At 44.9% G+C, this 19,684-nt stretch overlaps 2 protein-coding genes across 2 annotated transcripts in view; both read right to left on the reverse strand.

Moving 5' to 3' along the window:
- LOC119003256 (kinesin-like protein KIF28P) overlaps positions 1-15,509 on the reverse strand; it is a 50,113-nt gene extending 34,604 nt beyond the window's left edge. The window contains exons 1-3 of the mRNA XM_037069518.1: positions 15,082-15,509; positions 9,816-10,010; positions 1,387-1,590 (exon numbers count right to left, since the gene is read on the reverse strand). Coding sequence (XP_036925413.1) covers positions 1,387-1,590; positions 9,816-10,010; positions 15,082-15,144 — 462 coding nt within the window. The 5' untranslated portion in view covers positions 15,145-15,509. The remainder of the gene's footprint in view (positions 1-1,386; positions 1,591-9,815; positions 10,011-15,081) is intronic.
- A 594-nt stretch (positions 15,510-16,103) lies between these two features.
- Positions 16,104-19,684, reverse strand: part of AHCTF1 (AT-hook containing transcription factor 1) — a 68,046-nt gene continuing 64,465 nt past the window's right edge. The window contains exons 34-36 of the mRNA XM_037069517.1: positions 18,709-18,842; positions 17,593-17,660; positions 16,104-16,557 (exon numbers count right to left, since the gene is read on the reverse strand). Coding sequence (XP_036925412.1) covers positions 16,365-16,557; positions 17,593-17,660; positions 18,709-18,842 — 395 coding nt within the window. The 3' untranslated portion in view covers positions 16,104-16,364. The remainder of the gene's footprint in view (positions 16,558-17,592; positions 17,661-18,708; positions 18,843-19,684) is intronic.

Raw genomic sequence — 19,684 nt, forward strand, 5'->3', positions numbered from 1 at the left:
TGGAGGTTCCTAAGCCTCTCCTCATTTTTTTGAATTCTCATTTCTTCATTCCTTTCTGGTGGGATGTTTTGTTCTTCCTTCTGGTCCATTCCATTGATTTGAGTCCCCGTTTCCTTTCCATCACTATTGGTTTCCTGTGCATCTCCCTTCATTTCAATTAGTTTAGCCTTCATATATTCCTCTAATTTGTGACTTTGTTCCTCTAATTTGTGACTATAATCTACCAGTTCTGTGAGCATCCTGATAAACAGTGTCTTGAATTGTGCTTCTGAGAGGCTGGCAATTTCTCGGTCACTTAGTTATTGGCTCTGGGACTTTGAGTTCTTCTTGCGCCATCTTTTGGGCTGTTCGTGCCTGTTCAGTAGCAGGATCAGAGCCCTAAAGTGTTCACTAGAGCAGGGTAACTCAGTCACTGGGTTGTGATGTTGTATGTGGGGGCGGGGTCAAAGAGGGACTAAGGCTTCCCGTCTGCCACCTGCTGCCGCAGCTCCTACCGGCACCGCAGCCACCACCGTCACCGGGCCACGCGTTTTGTTCCACTGCACTTGAGTGTGCCACCGCTGTCAGCCTCCCACCACTGGGTTTGCATCCTGGGGCCTGTGTGGTCTGTCTCACTGTGCGTGAATGTGTGACCATGGTCAGTCTGCCCCACACCCCGACTGGTTCCGGGCTGCCTGCTTGTCTAGGTCGGGGGATCTGTCCTGCCCGACCCAGCTCTGCTGCTGGCTCCATTCCTCTTACCGTCCCCGTTGAACGGTTCGTAGTTGTCGGACTTCTGTATAATTCCATTTTCTGATCTTTGGCTGTGTCTTTGTTCTCCAAACCTTTGTTGTATTCAAACTTGGCTGTGGGAGAAGGCACAGTGTTTCCACCTATGCCTCGATATTGGCGGAAGTCCAGTTAGTGTTAAAGATGTCACTTCTCTGATAATCAAAATGCCTTTTAGAAATATTTTCTTGGGCTTGTCTCCATAGAATCAGACAATTCAACATTTTATTTTTATTTTTTTTTAAGATTTTATTTATTTATTTATCTTTAGAGGGGAAGGAGAGAGGGAGAGAAACATCAATGTATGGTTGCCAGTTGTGAGTCCCCTGCTGGTAGTTAGCCTGCAAGGAACCAGCATGCAACCCAGGTATGTGCCCTGACTGGGAATCGAACCGCGATCCTCTGGTTCGCAGGCCCGCGCTCAGTCCACTGAGCTACGCCAGCCAGGACAATTCAACATTTTATTAGCTGCAGTTTGATTTTGTAACTACATAGTGAGGATCTGGGTATGAAAATTTATCATTATCCTAAAATAGAGATGCTGCTAACTTCCGTTTGGGATGGGGGATTTCCAAAACGGGGGAAAATTCCCTAAAGGTCTCTTGGAATAACACATACCTGGTATTCTTGATTTTTCTCCCGGTTCTCAATTGCTTGAAAGAGCTCTTCACACACACTGGGGACGATGCCCTTGTTTGCGCCAAACCCAATCATGGAGAAGCTCTTCCCGGAGCCGGTCTGGCCGTAGGCCAGGAGGGTGGCGTTGTAGCCCTGCCAGGCACTGTCCAGGACTCCCTTGCCCAGGTCACGGAAAACTTCTCTCTAGGAAGAGGGTCGCAGGCATCAGGTTCAGCACAGGCTTTCCACGGGACCCTGGGGACCTCCTACATATTCTAGTTTTGATGAGTTCAACCTTAATTAGCAACACACAAGCTACGTGAAATACGACTTGAGTCGTCGGCGTAGACCCAGTAGAAGAAAGCCAGCAACCTAAAGGGTTTTGTCAATTTGGAAAACACCGACCATGAGGGATCACCCTGAGTCTCTGATTATTATTATTATTAATGAATTTGTAGATTTTACAGCCTTTCCAGAAAGTAGGCTAGTTCTTTCAAATTCAGCAAGCATACAAAAATTTCAAGGCATCGAGGGAGAGACTGGCCAAAGAGTTTTCTACTTTCTCTCTGTTCTTCAAACAGTAGCATCCCAGGATTTCTACATTAATCCCTCTGCCTCTGAACTCTGCTCTTTTGTCACAAGACCTGCTGGTTCTGAAGTGGTTCTCTAGCCTCCCTGACCCCCCCGCTACACACAGGGGCACCGTTTTCTGAGGGGCAGGGACACCTGCCTGTGCCCACAGTTGCTTGAGAGACAGGATATGGTTTGACTCTGTTACTACCTTGGCCATGGCCCTAGCCAGGGAGAATTCTCTTATTCGAGGCTGTTTCAAAGAATACAGTATTCTTTACTTTCTAATATCTATAAAATAATAAGCATTACTTGCTCCCTTTGTTACAATGTATACCTTTGTATAATTTATATAATTTTTGTTTCTGGGAAAGAAGCAAACACCAACATAGTGTAATATCTCTAAGGACAATACGCCGTAATCACCAGGTTTGTCGCACTACTCATTTCACGTGCGGTAGGCGTGAAAATGATCACACCACTAAAGGATTAGGGAAGCTTCAGGCCTGAAATGTGGCATCTGACCGGTGGCTTTCCAGAGGACATTGTGACCATGCTCTTAGCGGGAAAAAATGTGTTTCTATAATGGGTGTCTGCTCCGCCTTGGGAGCTGGTAGCTAAAACTAAGGAGGAGTTGCTAAGCTTAGAAAAATGATGAGTTTGCTGTCTTCTCTGTGCTACCTGTAAGTTTGGGGAAATGTTTATTATCAATTTTTCTAGACTGAAAGATTCAAACAAGTAATACAGAATTTTATTAAATAAAATCTTACAAAATTGCCCTGGCTGGCGTACTTCCGTGGATTGAGCGCAGGCCTGCGAACCACAGGATCGCGGTTCAATTCCCAGTCAGGGCACATGCCTGGGTTGCAGGCCAGTCCCCAGCAGGGGGCGCACGAGAGGCGACCATACATTGATATTTCTCTCCCTCTCTCCTTCCCTTTTCCTCTAAAGATAAATAAAAATTTTTTAAATTAAAAATAAAACTTACAAAATAGAATCATTTAATAAATTTTGTTACCTCTACAGTTTGTCTATACAATTTTCCCTTGAAATAATCTTTAGGACATCAACTCTATGTGTCTGCCTGGCTTATATTAATCTAAGACAAGAAATGTCAGAACTACCTTTCTCATTTCTTCCTACTCACCATCCCATAATCAGCTACGTGGAACATTCACCTTCACTGTGGTGCATGAAACTACAGCTCTGCTGTATCTTAATACCGTGTTAACAAACAATGGATGGTCATCCGTTTGGGGGCGTGACGGGAAAAGCTGTTGACAATGTAGGTTTCTCTACAGCACAGTTCTTGTCTTTAAAACGGTGTTTGAAGTAACAGATGATTGACACACAACATTATGTTGGTTTCAGGTGCATAACACAATGACTTCAGGTTTGTGTATGTCGAGAAGTGATTGCCAGAATAAGTTCCGTTAGCACGGCAGCATGATGAACTGTGGTCTCCATAGCGAACATTATGCCCCCAGGAGTGACTTATCTTACGACTGGAAGTCTGCCTTTTGGCCACTGTCCGCATGGGGTTTGCATGTCCTCCCCACATCTGCATGGGTCTTCTCCTGGTACCCTGGTTTCCTCCCACGCCCCGAAGGTGTGCATGTGAGGTGAGCTGGCGTGTCTCCATGGTCTCAGTCCGGGTGAGTGTGGGCATCTGAGTGAGTGGCCTTGCAGCGTCCTGTCCGGGTGGGTCCTGCCTGATATGCTGGGGCAGGCTGCAGCCACAAGTGGCCCTGAACTGGAGTCCACGTGTTGGAAAGGAATTATCTGACTTGTTTTTATTAACGTTTCTTAAATGTTTGTATAGTTCACATTTATTTTAATGTTTACTATCAGAAATGTTTTTGACTGTTCATTTAAAAGTGTGACAATGCTTTTGTGACCAGAAATAAGCCATAGGAACTTCACTCTTGTTTATACCAGTTAGCCTAGGATAAGATGGGTTTTCTTTTCCTTTTTTAAATATTTTATTTATTTATTTTTAGAAAAAGTGGAAGGGAAGGAGAAAGAGAGAGAGAGAGAAATATTAGTGTGTGGTTGCCTCTCACACGTCCTCCATTGGGGACCTGGCCCACAACTCAGGCATGTGCCCTGACTGGGAATCGAACCGGTGACCCTTTGTTTCACAGCCCATGCTCCATCCACTAAACTACACCAGCCAGGGCAGAATGGGTTTTCTTATACATCGCTTTTTTAAAAAGTTGCAGCTTCTGAGAGCCACTTACTATGGTAAGCACCACTTACTATGTAGCTTTGGACAGTAAGGATTTTTTTTAAAATTTTTATTTATTTATCTTTAGAGGGGAAGGGGAGAGGGAGAGAAATATCAATGTATGTTTGCCTCTCGTGTGTCCCCTACTGGGAACTGGTCTGCAACCCAGGTATGTGCCCTGACTGGGAATCGAACTGCGATCCTCTGGTTTGCAGGCCCGCGTTCAATCCACTGAGCTACACCAGCCAGGCTAGACAGTAGGGACGGTTTAACAACACTCATTCTAAAACACGGACACAGAGTACCTTCCCCTTTGTGTCGTCCTCACTTCCTGTCGTCAGCGTCAGACTTTCCGGTGCATAAGTCTGTTACCTTCTTGGTACTTTATTCTTTTGAAAAATTCTGTTCTTATTGAAGTAAAATTAATATACATTAAATTTATTTGTGTACTATATAGTCTCGTGAGTTTTGACGTGTACACTTGGCCATGTGGTGACCACGACAGTGAATATTCTTAAAAGCTTTTTAATAATCCCAGACCAGTTCCCTTGAGCCTTTTCGCATTCAGACCCTTCCCCACCCTCAGCCCCTGCAGACCGGCGATCCACTTCGAGAGCCATGGTTCTGTGTCGTCTGGAGTCGGCATTCAAGTGCGTCGCACAGCGTGCAGTCTTCTGGGTGCGGCTTCTCTCACCTAGCGCCGTGCTTTGAGGCCCACACATGTTGTTGCATAGTTCCTTTCACTGCTGAGTTTTATCTGTATTACAGATATTTTGCCAATGCATCACCCAGTTTGTGTCATGTATTTGATGGACATTTGAGTTTTTAGATATGCCACAAAGAGTAATACCTACAGTATTTGTCATTTTCCATCTGACTTATCTTACTTAGCATAATACCCTCATGGTCCATCCATGACGTCACAAATGGCAGACTTTCTTCTTTTTTACGACCAAGTAGTATTCCACTGTGTAGGTATCACATCTTTTCTTATGTATTCTTCTGTGGATGACACTTAGGTTGTTTCCATTTCTTGGATATTGTAAGTAATGATGCAGTGAACACCATTCTGAATTAGTGTTTTTGTATTATTCAGATGAAATCTGTAAATGTTACAGCTAGATTATATATATGTTTTATTCTTAATATTTTTGAGGACCCCCCATACTGTTTTCCCTAACAGCTGCACTGGTTTACATTCCCACCAGCAGTGCACAAGGGTCCCCTTTTCTTTGCATTCGCTCCAACGCTCGTCACTTCTTGTCTCGTTGGTGAGTGCCATTGTAGCAGGTGTGAGGCGAAGTCTCATTGTGGTTGTGATTTGCATTCCCTGATGGTCGGGGCTATTGAGGACCTGTTCGTGCGCCTGTCAGCCACCCGGATGTCTTCTTTGGAAAGCGTCTATTCATATCCTCCGCCCATTGTTTAATTGGTGGTTTGTTTTAGTATTGTTGACGTGTATGCATTCTTTGTATATTTTGGACGTTGGCCCCTTATCCAGTGTGTCACTTACGAGTATCTGTTCCCATTCACTAGGTTGCCTTTTCACTTGGTTGACAGTTTCCTTCACTGTGCAGAAGCTTTTTAGTTTGATGTAGTCCCGTTTGTCTATTTTTTCTTTTGTTTCCCTTGCAAGTGGAGTTGAATTCATAAAAACATCACCAAGAATGATGTCAAGGAGCTTACCACCTACATTTTCTTCTATGTATTTTTGGTTTCAGGTCTTACATTTAAGTGTTTAGTCCATTTTGAATTAATTTTTGTGTGTGGTGTAAGATTGGGGTTGAGTTTTATTCTTTTGCGTGCGGCTGTCCAGTGTTCCCAGTACTGTTTATTGAAGGGACTTTTCTTTCTCTGTTCTATGTTCTTGGCTTCTTGTCATAAATTAGTTGTCCCTACGAATGGTTTATTTCTGGGCTCTTGATTTCTGCCAGGACCACACCGTTTTGGTTACTGTAGCTTTGTAGTATATTTTGATTTCAGAGAATGTGATCCCTCTGGCTTTGTTTTTTTTTCTCTGGATGCTGTAGCTATTCAGGGTCTTTTGTGGTTCCGTACAAATTTGAGGGTTTCTTTTGTTCTATTTCAGTAAAAGTGCAGTTGGGATTTTGGTAGGGATTGTACTGAGTCTGTAGACTGCTTTAGGTAATATGAGAATTTCAGCCATGCTAACTCTTCCAACCCATAAGCAATGAATATCTTTCCATTTCTTCATGTCTTAGTGTCTCTCAACAAAGCCTTATAGTTTTCAGGGTACAGGTCTTTTGTCTCCTCGGTTAAATTTAATCCTAGGTATTTTTTTTGTTCTTGCAATTGTAAAAAGGATTGTTGTCTTAATTTCTCTTCCTGATTTTTCATACATGGGTATTGATTTTGTACTCTATAACTTTACTATGCTTATTATTTCTGAAGGTTCTTGGTGGGGTCTTTATTATTTTCCACATATAAAATTAGGTCATCCACAAATAGTTACAGCTTTACTTCTTCCTTTCCCATTTAGATGCCTTTTGTTTATTTTTCTGGCCCGATTGCCCTGACTAGGACTTCAATGACCATGTTGAGTGAGAGTGGGCGTCCTTGTCTTGCTTCTGATCTTAGAGGAAAGGCTTTCAGTTTGCACCACTGACCGTGGTCTGGCCAAAGGTCTGTCGTGTGTGTGTGGCCTTTATTGCACTGAGGTACTTTGCTAGACCATCTGTTGAGAGTTTTTATCATAAATGGATGCTGAATCTTGTCAAATGTGATTCTGCATGTCACACGAAATAGTTTTATTTCTGTCTTTTTAACCTGCACACCGCTTATTTCCTATCAGTTGCCGTACTGCCCTGGTTAGAACCCACAGTAAATGTTGTGTAGAAATGATGAGGTCGGACCTCCTTGCGTTATCTCCAGTCTTAGGACAAACAGTCAGTATTCCTTCTTCAAATGTGACGCTACCTGTGCAATTCAGGGAAGTCAGTTCTATTTCTAGAAAGCTCCCTCCTATTTCAAGTTTGCTGAGAGTTTTAATCATGAGAGGTGTTGAGTCTGCCCTGCTCCAGGAAGTAACCATTCACGTATTTGTTGGAGGCTGTACCATTTCCCCGTTACTGGTGCACAATAACCCATCACTTCCCACAGCTTCCTTGCAAACTGTGACGTTCCCACTGACTTTGGTCACCAGCAGCCCTCTTCTTCAGTGGCCTGGACTCAGGCTCTGTCCCAGTCTCTGCTGCCCCCACCATCACAGCGATCCCAGCCCCCGTCCGTATTCCCATGTGGCCCATCACGACGACTGTCCCCGTGCCCAGCACAAGGCCGGTCTGAGGGGCAACACTCTCCGCTCTGGTCTCCGAGGCTAGTGTCACCTCTTGGAGGTGGGTAGTCATCAAAGCTGCCTGGGGCATGCGGGGCCCTCCGGACCGTGTCTGGCTTGGCCGAATCCCAATTTCTGTCTTGGCCGAAAGAACAATCTGATCAGCAACGTCCACTGAGTTCCTTTGCCTAGAGACTCTTCACTGAGGCTCAGGGCACGGAACGGCAAATCCAGGCCCTCAGACGCAGCCCCACCCCAGCCTGTCAGCCTCCGCTTCGCTGGACTCCCGTGGTAAATGCACCGCCCTGAGTAATTCGTTCATGCACACTCTCGGCATGTCATGGGCAGGCGCCCCCGGAAAGCAGCGTAGGATTTGGGAGGACGGGTCCTGCCGATGCCCACACTGCTGGTGGAGCAGGGGACAGGCTGGGACGGCCAACTGGAGGCGCCCTGTACACGTCATTGTCACTGTGCCACGTGGTTGAAACATCTCCTTCCCAGCCGCCTGTTTCATCAGCCCAGCTGCCTGGTTTGGGGACACAGCCAGCAGGTCCACCCTCAGCCAGCAGGTCTGTTAGGCAGCGGCCTCCCCGTCTCAGCCTTTTTTTTCTCCTGAGGCTGCCACGTTGTTGGAGAGGGAGAGCACACAAAGGCCTGGCCATCCTTTATTAAACCACATGCATCCTGATAGATATTTTGATTTTTATTCTGTTTAAAATATTTTACTAATTCCTCTTGTGATTAATTCCTTGACCTAAGGATAATTTAAAGGTCTGTTATTTTCTGAATATCTGTGGATTTTCCTAATATCTTTCCTTTCTTTCTAGTTTAATTCCATTGTGGTCAGAAAACCTCCTTTGTATGGTTTCAGTTCTGTTACATTTATTGAGACGAGTTTTATGATCTGGAACATAGTCTGTCATGAAGTTCACGTTCACTTGAAGGCACGTGCAGTGCTGTGCTCAGGTGTTTTATGATGTGGTTGCCAGTAGGTTTTATGATGTAGTTGCCGTCGCTCTGGTCTTCTGTGATACTGCTGATATTTTTATTGTTGTTCTTTGTTCTATCCGTTCATCGGACAGGAGCAATGAAGTCATCAACACAACTGTAAACTGGTTTATTTCTCCTTCAATTTCGGTCAGTTTCTGGTCCATGGACTTGGAAGGTCTGTTATTGGGTACACACCTGTTTGGGGTGGTGTGTCTTCTTAATGAGTTGATTATCATCGTGAACTGTTCCTTGCTCTGAAGTCTCCTTTGTGTGGAAATGGAGCCTCTGTGACTCAGTGTCTACATGACAGGTGTCCACTTGGTTACGTTTAAGTTGGTTTCTGTGCACAGATATACTAGGACCTGCTTTTCCTGCCAAGTCTGATCGTCTCTGCCTCTCAATCACGATGTTTGTTTGAGATAATAGTTGATACGGCTGGCATTAAATCTACTATCTTGTTATTTCTATTTTTATTCCATCTGTCTCCCCCCACCTCTTTTCCTGCTGTGGTTTGGACTGATTCATAACTCTGTCTCCCCACAATTGGCTCGTTAGTTATGCTTCTGTTTGATTTTTTTAATTGATTGGGGGGGCAGGAGGTGGTTCTCAGACTGCATTGTGGGGTCTGTGAGGTCTTTTGGGGGTGCTCATGGGGTCAGAACTATTTGACAGGGGTTTTTAGGGGTGGTCCCACAAAGATCGCAATCTCTGGGCTAATGTTTTAAAAGACAGGCAGGCAGACAAGAACAGAGACGAAAAATCAGGGGCCGGGCTGCGGAATGAGCAGAGCCTCGAGGACCCGTGGGACAGTGTCACACATACATGTACCTGGACAGTGTCACAGAAGGAATGAGGCAGAAACGATAGATGGAACTTCCTGGGTTTAATGGGAACTATAAAGCCACATATCCAAGCAGCTTAATGAGCTCTGTCCAGACTGAAGCGACCACCTCTCCTTCGCACACCTTTCTCCGTACCTCGTCCCTACTCTGAGCACTGGATTCCAGCACTGGAGTGCCTTGATTTGCCTGTCTCCACAGTTGAAATTGGGAGCAAGTTACGGTGCATGCTGCGTTAAACACTTGATGAAACAGAAGTCCTCACGAGTTTTGCTTTTTTTCTCTGATCTCATCAGTGCATTGGGATACCAACTGACCGAGAGCCTAAGAAGGATTTGGGCAGCAGCTGCGCTTTCTGGGTATGAGAAGGGAATATACTGAAAAGCAGACTCCCAAATGAAAGTGTGTATTGTAGTGTGCTTGCATAAACAATTCCTGTTACACTGTTAATGCTTCATCAAACACACACACACAGCTTCCATTGAAGGTGTGTTTTAAAGCAAGTTACCTGGCCTGCAAACTCACTACTCGGATCAGCTGAAGTCAACACACCATCTCTTCCCACTTGGAATCCACTGTGAGACCAGTATGCCAGGTCAAAAGTGAACGTCTTCGTGCGCTCTGGGTTCCTGGGGTCGCGGAGGGTGGTGGTGGTCCTGGAAGGCATGGAGACCACGCATTCGCTCCCAGCATCCTTCTCCCTCTGTAGTCGAATTACAAATTCAGAGTCAATCCTTGTGCCTTTTCTTGGCATCCACGCTGTTTTGCAAATCTTTCGACCTGGTGAGCAGCTCAGCCAGGGCCTTCCCACTCACTCCTTTTGTCTCTAATGGTGTTATTCTAGTAACGGTGAGGACCAGCTCTTTTCTGAGAACAGCTCACCCACCCCCCAGCTGTGCTAACAGCAGTAACTAGAGCTGCCGAACAATCACAATGCAGGGAGCTTCCACTGCCCCTCGTCCCAGTGAAAATCAAGGAAAACACACGGATTGAACACCTCTGGAAATCGTCCTAAGAGCAAACAGCCAGTGAGAAAACATGTTCAACAGCTACCAAAATTCGGTAAGAAGGCAGTCAGTCTGTGGGGTTTGAAGCAAGCCCTTCCTTCTGCTCCTCCCCCTGCCAGCCCAGGACCCGGGCTCCCTCACTCCCCAGATCCTAATCCCAGGGCTTTCTTCCCGGGAGGGCCACCAGGATAGCAGCTTCTTCCGTCCACGCTCGCCTACCTGTGGCCGTGGCCAAGTCCTGGGAGAGAGCGTGGGGGAGGCGGGCATTTGCTCATCCCCCCAGGGCCCCAGACACAGAACAGAGACTCTGCTTTGGTCGCAGCTCGGGGAGCACATGGGGGTTGCTCATTACCCTTGCTCTTGATGCCCCTGGAGAGGGTCTGAGGCTGCAGCTGTCCCACCCCCACCAGCTGCTGGGCACCTGGAGCGGATGTCACTCAGAGGGCAGTTGGCCACTGTCCCCACCATGAGCCCAGCACCCTGGTTTAGAGGTCTTGCCTGAGGGAATAGCACCTACATCTCTCCCCAGAGGAACTGACTTCCTTTGCCCCCTTAAGAGTAATGCAATCCTGAGCATATCCCAAAGAACCAAGAAGGCTGTGATAAAAAGAGGGAAGAGATTCAAGGTACGTGTTCAGTTACAAGCCTTCAGGTTTGCAGGGGCACAGGGACAACCACCTGGGGCCAGAAAAATGTCAAGCATGGGTCTTGAAACACATCTTTCCCATAAGGAACCAGCATTTGATTGAATTAATTTGTAGAGCAATTTAGGTCCCAGGACATTGTTGACGTCAGAGCTTTCAGCCACCACAACAGCCCTGTGGGATCAGGAGTGGACAGGAGTTCTACCCAAACTGCCCTTGTCCCGGGGGACTGGGCATATCCAAGCTACACCTCCTGTTACCTCCAGAGTAACAAAGGTGGGGGGTAGGGGACAGATTTCACTCAAATAATCCAGTTGGAAACTAAACAAATACACAAGCAAGTAACAATAAGCAGATGGGTGGGAGGACCAGTACCCAGATGTGCTAGAGTACTATAAAAAGTTACAAGGAGTGCGAACAAACAGGAAAGTAAGACCCACACGTTGGGAGGAAATGCGACAGAAGCTCTAGGAGCCACCAGGTGCTGGGTTTGTCAGGAAAGGACTTTAAAGCAACTGTTATGAACACATTTACAGAACTAAAGGAAACCACGAGTAAAGAAGTAAATGATTATAAAGGGACACTACGAACCAAAAAGGAAATGGACAAATTCTTCGAAAGACAAATTACTGAAACTGATCTAAGAAATAGACAGTCTGAATATAACTGTAGCTAGCAAAGAGACTCCAGTAGTAACAGTAATCAAATAACTTCTCATAAAGAAAAGTCTAGATGGCTTGACTGCTGAATTCTACCAAAAATTTAAAGAAATTCTTTATAAACTCTTCAAAAAAAAAAAAAACAACGCAGAAGGGGGAACCCTGCCAAACTCATTTTCATGAAGCCAGTATAACTCTGATACCAAATCCAGGTAACACTACAAGAAAATAACACTGCAGACCCATCACCTCCTCTGCACATGGATGCAGGGATACTCAGCAAACTCAGCGGAACTCGGCAGCATGTACAGACACTCACACACCGTGAACGAATGGGATTTGCCCTAGGGGTGCAGTGGGACCGGACCACTCGCGTTCCTTCCACGCCATATTGTACGGCGTTCTGACACCCTGGGGCTGGGAGAGGCTGCCCCTGAGGGGCTAACAAATTCCTAGAGGAAGAAAACTTGCCTCCAATGCACACCAACCAGTCCACGTGCCGAACGCCTCCTTCGCCCAACTCTCGCACACACTGAGCCGGTACTTCCTGCGCCCTGCATCTCTCCAGGGCCTCTCCAGGGCCAGTTATCTGACAACCAGGGGCCACCCCATAGCCCAGAGCCCCCCCAAATTACTTAAACTATCCAAACATTGGTCGAAAGTGCCCACCATGCCTGGCCATTCCTTCCTGCAGATGCCAAAATCAGCCGTGGGCCAGGCATTCTCTGCTCCTCGTACCTCTGACGCTTCCTCACGTGGCTCTGCGTGGCAAGCTGCATTCTCTTGGGAACTGTAAGGTACTCGCCTCTTTGTCGCCTTACTGCACTGGAGTAAACAGAACTTGGGGAGCCCTGGCTGGTGTAGCTCAGTGGATTGAGCGCAGGCTTGCAAACCAAAGCATCACCGGTTTGATTCCCAGTCAGGTCACATGCCTGGGTTGCAGGCCAGGTCCCCAGTGGGGGGTGTGCTGGAGGCAACCATACATTGATGTTTCACTCCCTCTCTTTCTCCCTCCCTTACCCATCTCTCTAAAATAAATAAAATCTTTAATATAACCCCCCCAAAACGGAAGTTGGGGATCCTTAAAATGATTTTGTGATTAATACATCATGCCAAGACTGAAACCCAAAAAGCCACTGCTCAACAGGTACAGAAACCACATGACAAAACCCCACACCTTTTCATAAAAAGTCGATAAATTAGGACTAGAATGATACATAACCTCATAAAGGAAGTCTACAGAAAAATCCATCACTAGTATCATACCTAACGGTCCACTCCAAACGTTACTGCCTAGGATCAGTAAGACGACACGGATGTCTACTCCCGACACTTCTACCCAGTACTGTACTGGAGGCTCCAGCTAGGAGAGTTGGGCAAGAAAGACAAAAAGTCATCCATGGGAAAGGACGAAGGACCTCTGCTTGCAGACGACATCGTCTTGAACAGGAAGTGCTGAGGGACCCACTAAGACACTGTTAAAACTAAAGGAGTTCACTCAAGTTGCAGGCTACAAGCTTGGTATACAGAAATCAATTTTAATTCTATTCAAAAAGTGAATAATTAGAAACCAAAATTCAGAAAACAATTCCATTTCTAACAGCATCGAAAAGAACGAAACATTCAGGAACAAAATGGAGACAGGGCGTATCACAGGAATGGTTGCTCGGAGCTGGGCGAATGAGGACGATAGCAAGGGCCCAACTCTCTCTCCTGGGGCGATAAAAAGGCCCCACAGCTTCTGCAGGCACGTGTATCCAAGGACGTAATCACCACCACGCACCGTACAGTGTAGAAAACGTGAATCATATCTCAACCGTTGGAGAGATCGTGGTGAAAAAATAACCCTTTGCAGCTAAAGAGCAGTTGTCAGGTGCTGCTCGCTGGTTTATGTTCTCTTTGTAACAAGCACCCTGTGAGGTGCCCGTATCTCCATCTTACGCGTAAGGAAACCAAGGCTCAGTAGCTTAAAACCTCGCTTAAGGCTCCACGGTGGGCGAGTGAGAAAGTCAGGTTTTGAACTCATGTTCATCTGACTTCAGAAGCTCCTGAGAACGTAGTGAATCTTGTAACAAAGACAGTGTCACAGAGTTGGTTCTCTGACCCCACAAGGAGAAGGCTGTATGTGGAGTTAGAAAGCAGGCAGAATCCAGGTCTTAGGAGGCTGTCCAGGTGTGACCCAGAACCATCTACCTCCAAATCATCTCTCGAATCCATCCCCCTTCCCGATCGCCACTTACTATTCTAGTCTGAGCTCGTCAACGATGTGGGCAGTGAGTGCACTTGAATCAAATGCAGTCTTTTTGAAGCGGGAACCTAAAGGCTCTGTAACTATGTAACTGTCTACTTGTACATCCACTGATTTAAAACTTGCAGTGAGTTACTCTAGTGATAATAAGAGAGAATGGCTACTTTCAGTGTGCTGATCAGAGGATATAAAAATAGTTTCCATTCCTTTGGGGGTAGGGGGCACAAAACAATTCACTGACCCCAAATTCTTTGACATCCATAAAGTTACATAATTATATACTGACCTGGTTGCTGAAACGTTTTCTGCAGTATAAATGAGTGTTAAGGGACAGAACCGATACAAAATGTGCAAGGTGGTATCAAATACTGCTGGGTGAGAGCGCGCAGGTGTGAAAGGGGAAAGCAGTCCTTAGGTAAGGTGGTCATTACCTTGCACCCCCGTTCAGGGTCCGGTGGGGTCCGCTGTCACGTAAGCCCTGGGAGGTGTTTTGTCTAGCACACTCGTATCCAGATCTTTCCACTCTGATCTTTCTCTGGGCGCCAAGACTGTACCTTCCTACTGTGGTCCAACTGCTACAAAGAAACTACATAAAACTACGCGAGTGGAGAACGCGGCATTTGCCTTTGAACCCTCAGTTTCTAGTGCGGCGCTTCGTCCACGGCAGGCAGTCAGAAGTCTGCCAGACGGGCTGACTGACCAGAATTTTCTCAAAACTCAACTTCTGTGTTGGTAATCAAAGGTCAAGGATTGCTATAAAGTCCCAGAAAATCCGTATTTTATCGTAAATGTTGCAGTAATAATTTAATAACCAGTGTTTTTGTAAAAATTTATATAAATACATTATACATAAATGCATTTAAAACCATTCGTTCAAAATTGGCATTGTTTTGCTTATGCTCTGCTGTCCAGGGAAAGAAGTACATTTATCACGAACAGACACTGCATGTGTCCATCCACCAAACTGCAGTGGCCTGGAAAATTATCAACTTGACAGTCCGTTTCTCTTGTCCACTTTTTTATTGTGCTACTCGCACAAAGAATGAAACTGTTTATTGAATTATTTAGATCTTTAAATTACTCATTTAACAAGTTCATTTAAATAAGTTTAATACTCCATAAATGGCAAGCAGTTTAAATACAAGTTTGGTGACTAAAAACATCCAAGCGAAGGCCCCAGTCCGCGCCCCACAGGCGAGGCCGCAGCCCCACTGACCTGGCTGAAGGGCCGCACCCGCACCGCCACCCGCACGCGGTCGGCCCCCGGCGCTGCCGTCATTTTCCCGTTGTTTGTCGGTAGAAAAATAACGTGGAAAACACTCTGCTTATGCTTCACACTAAACACTGAACGTTCAGCCAGCAAAAGCAGTCTGTTTCCAGATGATTTATTATTGATGGTCCATCCATTACACACTATCAATTACCTGCTATAAATTATTTGGCAACACTTATTTATTGATGAACTCTCTGGCCCGCACCGAGCATCACCACGTGATCACAGTCATGCTGCCGACAAGAGTGGTGTCCCCCTTCCCTTGTCCACATCTGCCCCTACACGTTCCTCCGCTGTCTGTGCCTGAGGTCCTACAAGAGTTTACCATTAAAACCTGAATGTTAAGGGATTTCTGTGATTCAGTAGTAGCAAGCTCCTTCAGAGCAGTAATACAATTTCTTCCGACTTCTCATTCTATCGACATTAGGTCCACACAAGGTACAGTGTATATCCATGAAAGAGGGTTTGCTTTTTCTAGAAACATTCTCCTTCCTTCTCACACCCTTGTAGGAAGTTGCCAGTGAGCAGTGAACCGGTCAGTCTAACCTGGGCAGTTCATCTCTGAGTAAGTCAGAGACTTCACAGAAAGGTGCCGTTAAGCCTGCTGAACGAGAAATGCCGACATACATTTAACCAACGCATTACCTGGAAGATTACTCATTTGAGGTAGAATACACAAAATTCGTTAAAACTACAAGAAAGTGGCAAAATTACAAGTCCATAATTCAGTTTGAACGTAGCAACCACTGACTCCCCCAAAAACATTTTATGATTAGAAATCTTAATCATAGAAGCAAAGTGCATAAATTATAAAATAGCAACTTAAAAAAATTGAACAGTTCAATTGTCCTCATTTTAAGACTGGCCTACTACTTTGTAGATAAAGACAATAGGATCTACGGCTACTATCATATAAAATTATTAATGAAACAGAAATCCCTCTCAAAAATCTAACCGACACAAACTACTGTGAATTATATACTTTATTTAACATTCTAATAAGCCATATTTACATATTATATAAATGTATGAAGTCTTAATATAAAAAAGGGAAAATGCCTCTCTAAAAGAATCACACTCCATATGGAGTCATTTTACTTAGGGAAGACTTCCTGTGTACAAAAATTTACAATTTATATAAATTACTGTCTTCCAAATTAGAGGATCTTTAATAACCCACAATTCTGTGACTTTACAAAGAGGTGTACACTGAAACGTGAAAATAATTACAGCATTTTCCTGCGAACGATCTGTTTGGGGAAGGAGGATGGCTTCTTCCTGTTCCTCCCGAGAGTTTTCCCTGCTGCTTCCACGGCTTTCCTTGGCTTGCTCTTCACTCTGTCCACGGGGCTTGCCAAGGGGGAAATCAGCTTAATTTCTACTGGAGGAGGTGACCAAGAACTTTCTTTTTCTGTGATTCTGAAAAAAATGCAATTCAAAAAAGAACAAACCCATCATAATGTACAACGTAACTGGCTTCTCAATAAACAAAAAGAAACTGCACGGATGGCCCTTTCCTGGCGCTTTCGTTTCATGAAAGAGAACGGAAGTGAAGCTCTAAGTCACGTAAGCTAATGAGAGGCAGAGTTAAAGGTTCACATGACAGATATTTCCCTTTCTAATCTGGATACTCAAAAATAGTCACTGAAGTACTAAGTCCACGGAGCGCGGGCCCAGCAGGCCCGTGCCGTGTGTGAAAACAGCAGTTCTCAGGCAGCAGCGATGACCAATTACCGTACGTATGTATTTTCATAATACAGGGTGGGGGAGAAGTGGGCTTACAGATGTGAGTACACGCAACCCAGTTTATTCTTGTGTTATTCCTTATAGTATATTTTCCCCATGAACAACTATAGACCTACTCATGCCCTGCCCGGCATGAAGTAGTTTTTCACATACATACATATAAAGCCAGTTTATACGTAAACAGTATTATTAGTGATAGTCAAACTGCTCATTAAATTTGTTTTTAAAGTAAGATGGACTACTTTATTTTTATGAAAATCAGTGATGCCTAAGCTTAGCATAAATAAAATACCATGTAACAAATATATCTGAAATGGAGTAATTTCCCCATGGACAAAGTTTTACTAGTCCTATTAGTGAAATAATCACAGAATTCCTGAGCTTACAATTACTTTTTACTAATAAAGACAGACAGTCGTCTATCTTCACTAAGGAAAAGGTGGAACACCTTGCCCTCATCCCCACCCACGTAAAAGCAAAGAATCCCGGGGTAGTTACCTAGTACCTGTGGAAGAGGCCAATGGGCCTTCACGTACAAAGGAATCCCGCTTCCGGGCTGAAATCGGACGGCTATGAGGACCCAGTGCTTATAAATGCCCCTACGGATAACACTTTTCTAAATGAGCTGAGTTTCTCTTTTAAATAACTCTTCTCGAATCTAATGTTAAGAAATGAAACATAAAAAGGACAGCACAGAAGAAGCCATACTTGCTTGCTTGTTTTGCTTTCTCAGTCCTGATTCTTGTTACTTTTTGTTGTCCCACAGCATCAACTTCCTAAGAGTTAAACATTTAATGTTTAAGTAATTAAACATTTTAAATGTAAAGTTCAGAATATAGCCAAACAGTGCTAATGATTTCAAACCCAAGAAACCCAATGGACTCACATTTTTTGAGCAGAAAAGAACCACCGGAGACTGCTCTGGACTCCTCATCCTCACCCATGCTCGGCTTCCTCGGACCAACGTCCCCACTGTCTGCTGCCCTCTCTCTCCTTCCTGCTGCCTGTTCCCGAATCCAGGCTCCCGTCATCTCAGAAGAACCGGGCCACCAGAGACTATTTTTCCCTCACCAGAATTCATGTTTCACAGGAACAACTTAGAATATGCACAGGGCTATTTGCTGAAGTGTCAAGGGCCTTCCCTCACCGGCCCCCGCACTGCCATGCTTCTGTGCCTTTGCATCTGCGGTTTTCTCTGCCAAGAACACTTACCTCCTTTTCTTTCTGTCTGTAGGGGTGTCGGGGTAGACACGATTCCTATCATGCTCTAAAATTGTGTTTTGGCCTCTTCCATTAAACCGATCCCCCGAAAGACATGTAATCTGCCTGCACTGTTTTTGCGTCTCTGTCCCGGCATGACAGCTGGCTAACGGCAGACACTTAAAAACTGCTTATGCGTTTACACTGGTGACTGTCAGGGTCTCACACTCGGCCCCTGAACTACGTTTACGTAAGTGCTACGTGCAGTTAGGGGATGGGACCAGCTGTAAAACACTCTCTCTTCAAGCATGGTCTGTGGATGACATTCCTGGGGTTCAGGGACCCACATTTTAAATAAACACAGCCAGATATTCTAATGACACACTGAGGTTGAAAAACCTTTCCCCTGAATGGAATTTAAACAGCAGCTGCCAGTTATTTACCATCAGTAACATGACACAGATCTGCCGTAAACACAGGGTCTCAGAAGTGCAGACAAGGCAACTTTAGGCTATTAATGTGAATGTCTGCTCTTTTCTTTAAAAAAAAAGTTTCTTTAGGAACACTGCTTCAAAACAGAAGCATGTTTAAACAAGCATACAGACAAAACTGTGCATTTCTTACCAGTTCACGCACAAGTCTGGGGGTGTTAGCCATGTTCTTCCGCTTGCTCCTTAGAGCAGGAGGTGAGAAGACAAACGGAGAAGATAAATCTGAAACTAATTCCTTCAGCTGTTCAGGAGCTTCTATTTTTTTAGCTAAAAAAAAGAAAAAAAATACTGCATATCACTTTATATAAACATACACATTAAAAAAAAAGGTCTGAAATAAATGATGTGCATTAGGAAGACGGAAACGTCTCCGAACACACAAACCACTAGCACCTAACGTGGTACCCTGGAGAGGAGTGACAGGAAAAACCCTGACCTCATTTGGGTATTTAATGAAATGTTCAGGACAGTTAATGCTGCAACTAATTAATGCCATACTATAAAAATAGGGCTTTCTAAACGCAGACACAAAACCGTGTTATATATTCATTTCAATGTGTACTGCCCCTCACACACTCCGAGGAGGAAAGCGTCACCCTCATAGACAACCTGAGCTAGTCTGCCTCATTAATGCCCACTGTTCCGGGGACGGGGTTCTTATTTACCCAAGTAATTTTATTTACAAAGAAGAAACTCAAACTTTTCCTTCCAGCTCATTCTGAGTTAACTGTTCTAGTCGAGGGAACAACAGAAAAGTATATCGTAAAAGGAAAAAGCAAGCAGACACAACACTCAAACAAAAACAAGCTGAAAGGAAGCTATTCAGTAAATAAGAATGGATTAAGAATTGGTTTAGAATATATATTGAGAACATCTATCATAGACTTAATCTCAGATTTTTGCTGTGTTTTGTTTCTACTGTCGAGGTTAATGGCATTTGGCAATGTCATTCTGGAAGTGGCCTGGTGTAGTCATGCTACTCCGCCAGTGATTACGTCCCAGTTTCTGGTCTTGCCAGCTGTGGGACCAAAGGCAAGTTACGGGGACCTCCTTGTGCCTTGGTTTCTATCAAAAGGGGCTGACAGTAACATTATGAGATTATTGTGCAG

The sequence above is a fragment of the Sturnira hondurensis genome, unplaced genomic scaffold, assembly GCF_014824575.4.
Source record: "Sturnira hondurensis isolate 20B ecotype Veracruz unplaced genomic scaffold, ASM1482457v3 Scaffold0018525, whole genome shotgun sequence".
NCBI lineage: Eukaryota > Metazoa > Chordata > Mammalia > Chiroptera > Phyllostomidae > Sturnira > Sturnira hondurensis.